The 12924-nt window shown below is 32.7% G+C and overlaps 1 protein-coding gene across 1 annotated transcript; it reads right to left on the bottom strand.

Annotated features, from left to right (window-relative positions):
• Positions 1-286: 286 nt before the first annotated feature.
• On the bottom strand, positions 287-12669 carry LOC123718697 (pyruvate dehydrogenase phosphatase regulatory subunit, mitochondrial). Its single transcript, XM_045675420.1, has 16 exons — positions 12228-12669; positions 11901-12113; positions 11557-11720; positions 11293-11426; positions 10866-10968; positions 10433-10534; positions 10070-10242; positions 8712-8904; positions 7946-8095; positions 7106-7260; positions 6012-6160; positions 5002-5299; positions 3597-3776; positions 2367-2567; positions 762-868; positions 287-513 (listed from the first exon to the last, which is right to left on the bottom strand). Exons 1-16 carry the CDS (start codon positions 12473-12475, stop codon positions 381-383), a joined length of 2703 nt encoding a protein of 900 aa, XP_045531376.1. The 5' UTR covers positions 12476-12669; the 3' UTR covers positions 287-380.
• Between the last annotated feature and the right edge of the window lie 255 nt (positions 12670-12924).

Raw genomic sequence — 12924 nt, 5'->3', positions numbered from 1 at the left:
GTAACTTGAAATTAAGGCTTGCGTTAGTGATAAATTATCGTCGACCTAAACAATTTTTTAACGGATTTATTTTACCAGGATCTTTGAAGACAATATAAGTAAGGCTAAACAATAAAGCTACAAATATAAAACTTTAATTATTTATTTTACATATGTCCAACTGATTTGCTTATACATAATTAACATTATAATTTTTAATCGTGTATTAACTATTATAAACATTATTTATATAAAAAACTAAGACAATTTTAAAGCTTAACAAAAGAAATATATCTTAACAAAAAAAACGAGTGATTTGTTAAAAGACAAATTTTACATTTAATTTTTCTTTCGAAATATACTTTACGTGTTTATATAACAAAAATCTAAAGTCTAAAAAATTAAGGCTGATAGTGTCTACCAAGGAATTGGGTCGGATCATGTAATTTTCGCGTGGCTTGATAAACGTCTCGCTCTTTGTCTGGATACTTCGTAGGTAGGTTTGGTGAATGTAGATTTACTTTTGCAGCGTACCTGTTATTAAAAAAATATGTCAGTTTATAGATTTGCTTCATGGGAGACAATAATTTTGCATTGAAAGCCAGTAGAACCCGATAAAATATTTCTCACAATAAAATATTTCCAGACTTCAAATTTAAGTTCATTAGCTTTAGTTACTTAATTTACCGAAATAATTATTATTTAATTGGTATGAAAGTTAAAGATGATTAATAAAGAAAGATTATAAATTGTGGTATGAAAAAAATAACTATATATATAACCTTATGCCAGCAATGTCTATTTCATAATGTCCACTTAATATGTAGTCATTGGTAACTTTTTGTGGTATTCCGTCCTTATCCAAGTTTTGAACAAAACCGAGGCACACCTGTAAAAACACAAAGTAATGATATACAACCGATTTTCTTGCCGATGAGGAAGTCTGTTCTCGGGTAATGTGATTTTCAGATCAATATAAATGTTCAATAGTAAATTATAAACATAATGAAAAATGAATAAAAAGAAAATTAAAACAAATTGAATAACTTTGGTCCCTGTGGCAGTGTAGCTTTAACGCTGTCAGCATTTCCTCGCTGAATTGCGATACTTATTCGTTGAGTGAGGAAAACACCAGCTCTGGGGTCTCCGGTACTATCTACCAGGCGCCAACTAAAATCTTTAATCAGCACCTGTGCAGTTGCTTTTTTGCTCGACCGAGGAAGGTGAGACGGGGCTAACGTGTCCACACAAGTACCATTCCACACCAAAGCCCGTCCCATCCAAGAGATCGACATCAACATCCCATCCGGCTTCTCGCCATCGTCTTTTCCGATGCCTGATAGGTCCAAAATGGCTGGAACATTGACGCAGGCGTGAGAGGCGTGGCGAGAAAATCGACCTGCACTCTTTTTCCAATGGAGACCATGGTGTCCAAGACTACTTACTTCAAAGCCACAGGAACACTTATGGAGAGTACATATGGGCACTCCTAAGCGGAGACTGATGGCAATGCGAAGTGATTCAGGGTCCCAAAGGGTGCCAGTGTTTGTCGAAGGATAAGCTTTTAGCCAATGACCGGCTTTTCTAGACCCCAGCCTGGTACCTTGCGTGGTCTGTTATTGAAGTGTGACCTAATAAGTTTTGGAATTCAGATTTACAAAGAGGATAATCCATGCTCCTTAGAAAGTTGATGCTCGAAGGCAAACACAAGCATGGATTGGATGCTAACGACGACGGAGACGCTCGGACGGATCTCGTAGTTTTCAGAGTTTTATACAAGAATATGGTACGGAAATATTATGGTGGTACAATCTAAACTTTGGATATGCTGCCACATATAATGGTGCGCAAATTTGTCTTACATAATTTAAATTTTCAAACGTTATCAATAACGATTACTCAAGTAAGACACAAAATCTTTTACAAAAATGTTCATAAAGATCAGCTATCAAAGACATCAATCTGTTTTTATTATTAATACGATAAAATTCTCTTTTAAACTGGGAATCAGAATCAAATCAAAGGTATGTAATACAAACAAAAATATAAAACCTAAGTTCTTTAGAAACTGTCTACGTCTTATCTCCACATAAAGACCTACCTTACCAATTAGATAAATACATAATTTTCATTTATTTGAACACGAAATACAACGGGTTGCCTGGAAGTTACTTACTTTACCTTTGGATTTAGCACCGACTTTTATGTTTATTGTTTTCTTGTGCACAAGTAGTATCAGCAGATAAGATTTATGTCTTTCATCGGGATTTATGTACGTGTCATGTTTTTGGATCTAAGCCCGGTTTCCACATAATGTTTTCCTTCACCGTATGATTGAGAGGTAAATTTGCACATAAAAATGCATTGGTGCCACTACTCATTCTTACCTGTTTTTTAAAAGTGAAACCATAACTTGTCGTAGTTGTTTGTCCGCAATAGTTTCCATCTCTATATATTGGTTCTCCACCCCATGACCAGAGATCTAGTTCATGTTCATGGTCAGTTAAAAGAAGTTGAACGTATTGTCGTGTTACGCCCATCTCCCTTTGTTTAAGCAATGCTTCCCGACCGATAAACGGTATATCTTTCTATAAAAAAGGCAATTCTAAGAATATAAAGCTATATCTAAAATATATGACAATTATAGTAAAATATGTTACATAATTTTTATATCTACTATATCTAGTAATCAATTTTTTTCTCATTGTTAAGGAAAATATTACTCGGCAAGCAGCGGATTAGGTATCATATAGGCACAAAACAATGTTTTTTTTTAAATTGAACAGTCCATCAGACTGATTATTGTTGATTAATAGTATATTCTAAAAACAAATCCACAGATATATAATAAGTATAAATGAAGCCATCAGCAGAGCGTCACGTCATCTACACTAATATTATATAACAGAAGCTTGTGAATGTTTGGATCGCGCTAATCATAGGAATAGGTATTTATCGAAGACACAGCCAAGAACCTATCACAGATTAACCCTTATACCGGATAACATATAGGTGTAAAAACACGTATTTACTGTATTAGGAAATCTTCACTAGACTAAACTTTTACTAATTTAGAAAAAATCGTAACTCAAAACGTTCAGAAGTTTTTGGCGCAAAGCAACAATTCAACAACGAAATACTATTTTTTTACAAAAACATAATTGTTAAAAAACCTTATGGCGTAAATGATTTTATTTTTGTCGAAGACAAACTAATCGACGTTGTAGCTTTCTTCTGATAAAATTTATTTTAAAACTTTTTTTTGAATTTGAAGTGAAATGCTTTTTGTGTATTCCGTGTGAATAATAAACAAACACGGTCAAATCTATTACGCATATCAATTGCAAATATTTCAAAGATAACATTTGCGTTACCTATGCAAAAATATTACTGTACCTATATAATTTTTTAAACAATACACTGTATTACTTAAATTACATAATGTATAATGTTTTTATTATTTATTCATGAATCCTTCTCTAATAATAAACAATTATAGGGTGAGTGTCCTTGGGCAGCGATATCCCTTAACATCAGGTGAACCTCCGTTTGCCCCCTTTTCTATAAAAAGGTATATTCTAAAACCAATTAAATTCTAATATTTACATTATACATACATCAAACTTGACTCTCCAAGTGCGACCGCACTCTAGCGGCGTCGTCATAGTGTCCAAATCTTGACCCCAAAATGCAAAGAATTTCTCAACACGGAGGGATCGTGCCGCATAGTAGCCTACGTGAGTTATCCCGTATTTTTCACCTTGTGATATTAGACGATTATAGACATGCAGAGCAAACTGCAATAAGAATTGAGAGAAACAATTCTCAATTTACTAAACTTATGACGTTTTATAGTTTTTTCCAAATATGCTATTAGTGATTTTCTGTACATCTGTTTGAGAAAATAATTATTTAGTGTGAATTGTTACTATTTAATCACGATTATATTGTCAAATAGCAAAAGTTCTTCAAATAAAATGTACAGATGGGACCTGTATTGAACTTGGACAATATTTGCTGACACCACGATTTTGCGCCATTTCACATATATTTTCGAGTTCATTATCAAATTACAATATGGAATGGGGTGGTAAAGAAAATATGATTGCAGTGATCGCCTTGCACAAAGTGGGTATGGAGCCGTCGGTCATATTCCAAACACTTCAAAAGGTAGGTATGGCCGTGAAGAGTGTGGACCGATCAAAACGCCTCCGCTATACGCAGATGAAAAGCACAGTATATCCTCTTACTACAATAAGCGGAGTGTAATAAATAAGTGTACGCTCACAGTTTCAAGAAGCTGCTCAAATGGTTGGAAAGGGTCATCATCCTGTGTGATTATTTGGTAGGGCGTGTCTTATCAAGGAGTTACAAAACTACATTCTTGTAAAAAAAGGACTGAAAACTTTAGCGAAAGTGTATCAAGATAGAGTCTTGGATCATGTAGTGAAACATTTCTGCAATAGATTTTTTTTTAAAATATACCGTAGAATTTCCAGCAGGATTCTGCACAAGGCACGAACTACCCAAGCCTGGATTGAAACCGACAGTCCGGACTTTACAAGAGCTGAAGACTGGCCAGGCTCATCTATCCCAGCCCAGACCCAGTTAGACTTCAAATTGTGGTCAGTTTTAGAGAACATAGCCTGTTCTAAATGACACGGCGGCAATGAGTCTATATTTGGAGCAAGCGGTGCCGAAATTTCCCTTGGAAACAGTGCGTAAATCTATCCATAGATTCGTGGCCCAACAGGCTATATGCCAAATTTCGAATAAAATATTTTTCTATATTTTGCTGAGACTTTAATAAATATGTAGGTATACATTTAAAAAATATTACATTACTTCAATTGTAACAGAACTTAAGGCTGGACTAGGTATTTAACACTTTATTAAAATATTATAAGTTTTCGCTATATTTTGATAGGGCCACAACACTACAAAATCCCTACTTAAAAACTAGGGAGATAAAAAAAATATAATCAATACAAAAAAAATAAAGAAAGAAAAACACCTTCTTACCTCATTTGGTATATAAAGTACATAACCGAGCTCCCCAGTGTGCGTTAAATTCATCGCTCGTACACCATTCGCAAGTCCGACATCCAATTCTTTGAACGTGAAAAATGGGAAATTGCTTGGCGATAAGTCTGTATCAGTCAACTCAGAAAGGAGGTTCCTCGTAAATGGCCCCAAAATACATATAGCTGTATACATTGAAGTGACGTCGGACAATGTGACTGAACCATTCACTGGTAGGTGTCGTCTCATCCATACTTTACATCGAGTTTGTTGTATTGTTGGTGCTATCATCATATAGCTAAAATATGAAGGAGATTTGAAGAATTTTCATGAAGTTGGTAACCGAACATAAAAAATAAAATACGCTGGACCGACTTATATCATCTATGATATTAACGTTACATAAAAAGACAGTGGCGCTACAACACTTGGTTTTGGACCCAGATTTCTGTACCTTTTCCATGATTACCAAGATTCCTGACGCCGTCAACTTTTAAAGAATGCCGGTTTCCTCACGATGTTTTCCTTCAATATGGGCAAGTATTAATTGACACATAGAAAAGCACCGATGCCGTTGTTGTTTAATTGATTGTTAGAGATAAGACAGCCGGTTGTCTAATAACTTATGTAACCTGCTTTTTTTTATATGTATAATTTTAAGAAAAACACTTTATGAACGGATTGAAGCTATTTATTATTATTAAAAACTTATAATTATTTACATAATTAAAAAAAAACCGACGTTTTAATAATAATACATAGCTTCAATCCGTTCAAAAAGTGTTTTTCTTAATGTGTAAAAGCTATGTTCACAAAAGACAATACTATGTATAATTTTGTATATTACGGTAACGAAGTGTAAATAAATAAAACACTACGTTTGATCCAATCGTGGTTTGTTAACTAGACCATCACTGATCTGATCTCATCTAGATTTATGTCTTAAAGGCAGCATTTAGTTTTAAAATAAAAACTTCATATTTTTTCGCAAACAGATTTTGAAAACTTACTGGTTTTCCGATATGCGCGCTAAACTGCAATCGTTTTCATATCCGCCTCGCTCATTTTGCATTCCTGTGTGTATTATACTTCCCACCGGGACGTCTACATCATTAGAACATAAATATTGTAGGAGATCAACCACTTCATTGCCCTGCGACTATAAATTCGGTAATATAAAACAATTTTTTTATTATACTCGCACTCAGTAAGTTTAGTTAATAATACACAAATAACACGGCATTACACATTTATGTAGTGAATTATAACAAAAAAATAGACGAAAAATCAAATTTTCGTCGCAGTTATAATAAACTACTTACTCAACAAAAATCTCACGAAATATAGTTTTTAATCCGCCCAAAAAAAATATTTATCTACTTCTTAACAATTCTCCTTATTTTTAATTTACATTTTGTACAATTTGTTCTTCGTTGCTTACACTGCTAACTTTTAGTACTATTATTATTGTTTCTACTGAGTTAGATTATTTTATTTATTAGATTCTTATTATTTTTTGAGACTGAGGCGCAAACTAGCTGCTGTGGTCTCTGGCAGAATGACCAGCGCCGTGGAACAACTCTGCTTCTCAGCATAATGCTAAGCCAGGGCCAATTACAACCACAGCACCTTTTTCTTAAAAAAAATGTTATCTCTCTATTATTATTCTTTATTTATTTTTGATTATTGTTATTTTATGTGTTTCTGTGTGTGTGTTCTGTAAGTAATAAATGTTATGTCTATCTCTATGTCTAAATAATAATGCTTGCTAACCTATATGAGGCGTTTCAAAGGTATGAGTATTTTTTTTTATAAGTAAAAAATCGTTTGTTAATTATCCTTTAAAAATACTTTTCTTTCTTTGTTTTGTGTGTTGTGAAGTTCTCGTGGTATATTTTGTAACTGACATTTCCTTTATTAGCAATTTAGATTATATTTAATTTATTAGGATACGTTACACGCCTCGTAAATTTGCTAATTTATTGTGTGTACAACTTCTCTTAATACGTGGTTTTTGGCTTTTTCTTTCTGACCTGCTGTCTAGTTGTTTGAATTTTATTTACTTTAATTACAATGACATTAAATTAATAAGTGTAAATGTTACCTGTATATCAATTTTTGTGAAGGACGAATAATCTGCTAATCCTATTGCTTCCCTGCAGGCCCAATACTCTCTTTGTACTGTTTCAAACCAATGCGGTTTTCCAAATGTTTTTGTATGGGCTATCTTGAAAGGGCGCGGCATATCCGCTTCTTTCTCTGTTATATTTTAATAGTTTTCAACTTTTTTATATTTTAAGGTTCTGTTTTTTTTTTGGGAAAGAAATGCATAAAATTAGATACGACTTTAATGGTCCTGGGCCTCAGATTTGTGTATATGTAGTAATCATTTGCTTCTTCTATAAGCAAGTAGATGATCACCATTCTGTACCTGATACACACCGTCCACTTTTGTGTCTAAGGTATACCGGTTTCAACCATGCTTTCCTTCACCGTACGAGCGAGTGGTAGGTATATAGACAGAGAGGCGCACAGCCGGGGCTCGAACCTACGACCTTAGGGACGAGATTCGCACGCTGAGCCAAGTAGGCCTACACTGCACCTGCGCCTTATAAATACCATAAATAAATTCGGTTTTAGTAGTTTATGTAGAGAAATTACGACTCATTTAATATAACAAACAACCTACAGAAATGATATACAAAAATAAAATGTGAGGTAAATAGACACACATCCTCATTCAGACTCGCACACAAGCACAAACTAATCTAAATATATATTTTTTACAAGCCGTTGGTAACATTGCTGAACTTACTAGAATATTGAAACTCGTTATTACAAGAACATATATTAGGACAGTTATGAAAATAAGTAGATTATGAAAATGTTTCAAAATGTCGATTAAATGAAAAAAATGATAATCGTAAAGATAATTAGAACTTACCCACAGATTCGAACCAAGTCGGTCGTTCGTAGCCCATAACTTGTCCAAACACAGCGCCTTTGTCCCTTAACGTGGGGTAAATCGGGGAAAGTCGAAGATTTCGCCCCGTTTCAAACTCATGAAAGGGGTATGGCAATCCATAGTGAATACCTATAATTTTATAAAGCACACTAAAAAGGGGCCACCGGTCTCGCTTCAGGTATTTTTCTAGGCACAAGTGTAAAACCGTGACGGCACAGACTGAGCTGATTCAAGTACAATAACCGTAATTGTTCCTCAAGATAAATAAGAAAATAAGATAAAAAATAATAAGATTAAAGCATTTATACATGAAATAAACAATTCAAACACATTAATCAATAAATTGGTCAAAATTTGTAGGCCTATACTACCTCCAAGACAGCTATACACGATAAACAAAAATACTAATAATAAAATCAAAACCAACGAAGAATAAATTGCTCTTTACTACAGCTCTTACAATATTTAGTGAATATAAAAATATAATCATATATATTATCTGATTATATTAATAGCAGTATAATATGTGACTTGTCGAAGTATCGAACAATTTAGTGCAAAGTAATTATTAACTTACTTATAAACCATCTATTATTTCATGATTTTGATACTCTTGTAGTTACCTCGTTAAAAACTCTTCACTTCCATTAAAAAATACTATTCTATAGTATATGTATGTACATATGATCTGTTCCCATCAAAAGCATACATTCAGGAATTTTAATAAGAATATTAAATTGCTTACCAGGAGCTTCTTTCACTCGGTCTCTAAGGAACCGCTTATTATTGTGCAAGCCGAGGAATCTACTGATATCCAATTCGTACATATCATACTTGGTATAACCTTCAACAATCTCATCCACGGTAGCCTCAGCCACACCACCAGCAGCTGATATACCCACAGTCTTCATACCAGCCGCCACATGGTAATTAAAAATCTGTAAGGACATACATCCATCAGTAGAAAATAGAACACTCGTGCCAAAGTGCTGGCAATAATTATACGAAATATATTTGCAATAAACATAAAATCTATACAGATGATGACTAATAATTAGTTACCACGCATTCCCCAATTTTTTTAATTAGCATATGCATATGTATTCAACCATTCTTATTAAAGTAACAAAAGCAAAATTTTCTATAGGCCACAATTAGCTAAAGAATACTCAAAGCACTTTATTCTCAAAGATAGTTTATCTGAAGAAAACATCAAACATCCGAGTATATAATTTAAGCAACAATATAATTATATAAAGACATGATTTCTGATATTTTTAATGCATGCATAGCATATAAATGACTCACCAGTCACCATAGATCATGTTTCAGACAGAAGATAAGGATTGCGAAAAGTTGAATAACACGAATTTAGCATAAATAGACAGCTGGGTTCATGTCATTCAACATTTCGAAAAAACTTATAAACCTTTTACGAAAATATACCCGACACCAAGCATAAGATTAACACAAGCATTTATGATCTTCTGTATATCAAATCCTTGGAACAATAATATTAAAAGCGATAATGTTATATAAGTTATTGAATGATAAATATAAGTTAAACGCGACGTGTCTTTAAGCAAGCTCTTTGACACTACAATTGTCCAAGAAGACTAGTAAGACTGTATTCAACCGCAAGTTCCTATGATCGTTACTAAGCACTTTGACACTGTACTTTCAAGAACGCTTACTTTGCATATATATGACTTGAGAAATTTAACAACACAATAGAGGGAAACGAACGCCAATAAATGCTTACATACGTTTAAAATTATTTTAAACTTAAGAAGCTTCTTAGGCATTATTATGCTGCTCTTAAAATTAATAGAAATTTATTTATTTTTAATTAATCTATATATATTATAGCGAATATAATAATAAATATCCGGATCATCCTAGCTTTATCAGTTCTGGATACATCAAGTATATGAGATACTGCTGTATTATCATTAGTTGCGCATGTAAAACATAAAATATTTAAAGTTCCATATGGAGTGCTGGGTCTGTTACATTAACCGGGAATCGAACACGACTGAATTACAAAGCAATCAGATTAATGTGATTGCTGAGTGGAATTGTCAGAAAAAGGTATGTACTCACTTCAGGTGCTTCACCAACAATCCATTTGCAATCTGGTGAAAATGCTTCAAGGCCATTGCAGAGTTTGTGTAAAACTGATTGATTCAAGGATGGCACACGTTTTAAAAGTTCCTGAAGTAGCACGTGGAAGTGATCCCAGTCTTCGGGTAAGCACCGCTGTGTGCTATTTTCGACTACAAAGATTTATATGTTTTACTAAGGCCAAATGCTAATTAACAACAATCGAATTACATAGAGAAAATCAAAACAAATTAACATGCATATTAATAATATCTTTACGAAAGGTAAAAGCTACCTTGCAGTTATAATCGTAGTGGTTTAGAGGGTCAGTATTTATAACCAAATAATCAAGCATCTACTTACTTTCTTCTTCATAAACTGGCTTTGCTATTGGTTCAAATCCACCAGCTAAAATACAACCGTCTCGTTCTCGCAAATATATATAGCCATCTGGATCACGGAGTACTGAAAATTTAAACAAGAATTAATTTTAAGTCATTTGAAATCTTTGTTGACCACTGCTTGATACTTGAGTGAATTAGTTAAAAATGAGAAGTCGTATGTTCGTTTTTAATTTATGTACCAATGAAATTACTATGAGTATGCGTATTTACTTGTCGAACTTGATTAAGTCAGTACACTGTAGATAAGTAGGGTCATAAAAAAACTTACATTAAATAATTCATTAAATTTTTAATGTCATAAAATTCTTTGGATTGCTCATGAAAACTTTATTATAACCAGACATATACATACATATCAACAGCAGAGTTAAATATTTTAGGAATGTGCATACCTGGTGTCATTGGATCTAGATTTCCAATTTGCTTTGTATGCAAATAATAATGTTCACATGGCAACAATGGAACTTTTACTTGAGGCTTTGCAAGTTGTCCCACCTGTTATATAATGACATTCTACATCACTACACATATAATATATTTTTAATCATATTCATATTAATGGACAATATGGTAATGAAGCCACGACTATGATATTTATTTAAAAAAGTACATCAGTGAATAAAATGCTCTAGGCATGATAACATTGTAATGTTAATGTTGTATTTAACCTAATACAATTTTAATTAAATAAACAAGAAAATAGCAAATTGCAAGTCAAAATATTTTATATATAATTGGAATTGAGATTTTACAAAATAGTTAGGTTAGTGACTGTAATCAATATATTATATCTTTAATTCTAACAGTCAGTGATCATACCTGCCTTGCCCAGAAACCGGCACAATTGACAAAATATTGACATTCAATGGGCCCTTGGGTAGTTTCCACTCCAGAGACACGGCCATTTTTAGAATGTACTGCTGTTATTGAGCATTCCTCCTTCACTCCAACACCTATTTATAAGATTACTTTATTAATATTACAATATAAAGTTAATCAGCAAGACAGTTCAATATAAACACAATCAGTTTTATGAAAAAGTATTAACTTTTTACTTGAATTTAGCTTTTAAAGAGTGCTTACCATTTTTTATTGCTTCCTCCATGAGTGACATACAAAAAAGATATGGATCACCCACTCCATCCCCTGGTATCCATAATCCTCCAAGAACATCATCAACATTAAGTAGAGGCCAGATTTCTTGACATTTTTTTGGGTTCACAAGCTCACAAGGTATACCCCAGGACCTAATAAAAATTTATTTTCAAATTAGAATTTACAATTTAATATTTGAAATTAATGAATAATCCCACAAACCCAACATAAAAACTTTGGAAAAACAATACATAAAGAGTAAATACAATATATAAAATAAATAGCACTGTAAACTGTATAATTAGTATGTATCCTAAAAATAATTTACTTACACTGATTGACTTTTCATTCTTCGATATACTGTCATTCTATCTCTTGTTCTTGCAATAAGTAAAGACCCACATTGTTTCCAACCAGTTTCTTTTCCCTGGGATTCAAGATCTTTAAGCAGTTGTATTGACGATTGAGCAATTTTGACTTGAGCTAAAGATGGCTTAAATGCTCCAACAAGACCAGAAGAATGCCACCTACTTCCTTGACCTACTCTGTTATACATATTTTTTTCTTTAAAAAACATTATTTCAAATAATGTGTTTTGTATTTGGTATAGATAGACATACATGTATTTATTTCAACAATATGACAAAGGTAAAATTTACCTTTCTTTTTCTATGATCACTGTGTCTCCACCCCATCCTCGTTTTGATAGATGATAAGCTACAGCTGCGCCCATAACTCCACCCCCACATATTACTACTTTTGCCTTTGAGGGCAAATCCTCTAAACAGTTACTTAGGTTCTTCTTCTGATCCAAAATATTTAGGCTAGATAGTGACCTTACAGTTAACCCTACACACTTATAAGTGCTAAATCTAAAAATATCTTGCTTAAAACGATTAGCTAACATATTTTATAACTAATGAGCGTAGTAACTGCAAGTAAATTATTATGACATTATTTGTTTGGAATTTACAAAAAACTGCAGCTGAAGATATTCATAGACTAATGATATTATTAAGTTGATATTAACACCATACAATTAATCTAAATGTAAATTAGTCGTAAAACTTATACGAAGTACCAATTCAAAATTTTGTCAACAATAAAATTAGTTTTATCTGTAAGTTCTCATAATATTGCAATGTCAACATAAATTTAGAGTTACACAGATAGAATATTTCAACTGCAGACTATACAAATGGGTAAAATATATAGACTGTATCATACAGATTAACACACATTTATAACGATCTAAGAAATAGGTCACAACGCTTTATTGTATCATTGCGAATTAAAATAGTTAATTATTGAACACACTAATATTATCACACAAATAGAATTTTTAAATTTAGACTT

The sequence above is a fragment of the Pieris brassicae genome, chromosome Z, assembly GCF_905147105.1.
Source record: "Pieris brassicae chromosome Z, ilPieBrab1.1, whole genome shotgun sequence".
Lineage (NCBI taxonomy): Eukaryota > Metazoa > Arthropoda > Insecta > Lepidoptera > Pieridae > Pieris > Pieris brassicae.
The sequence above is the reverse complement of the archived record's forward strand: the minus strand, read 5'-3'. Positions and strand labels throughout refer to the sequence as shown.

Bases quoted from the DNA above. Each gene is read 5' to 3' on its own strand.
- LOC123718697 (XM_045675420.1), bottom strand. From the start codon at position 12,475: ATGTTAGCTAATCGTTTTAAGCAAGATATTTTTAGATTTAGCACTTAT. The intron at 11,721-11,900 runs GTAAGTAAATTA...AATTTTTATTAG, and splicing joins AGAATGAAAAGTCAATCAGT to GTCCTGGGGTATACCTTGTG. The intron at 10,969-11,292 runs GTATGATCACTG...ATTATATAACAG, and splicing joins CCGGTTTCTGGGCAAGGCAG to GTGGGACAACTTGCAAAGCC.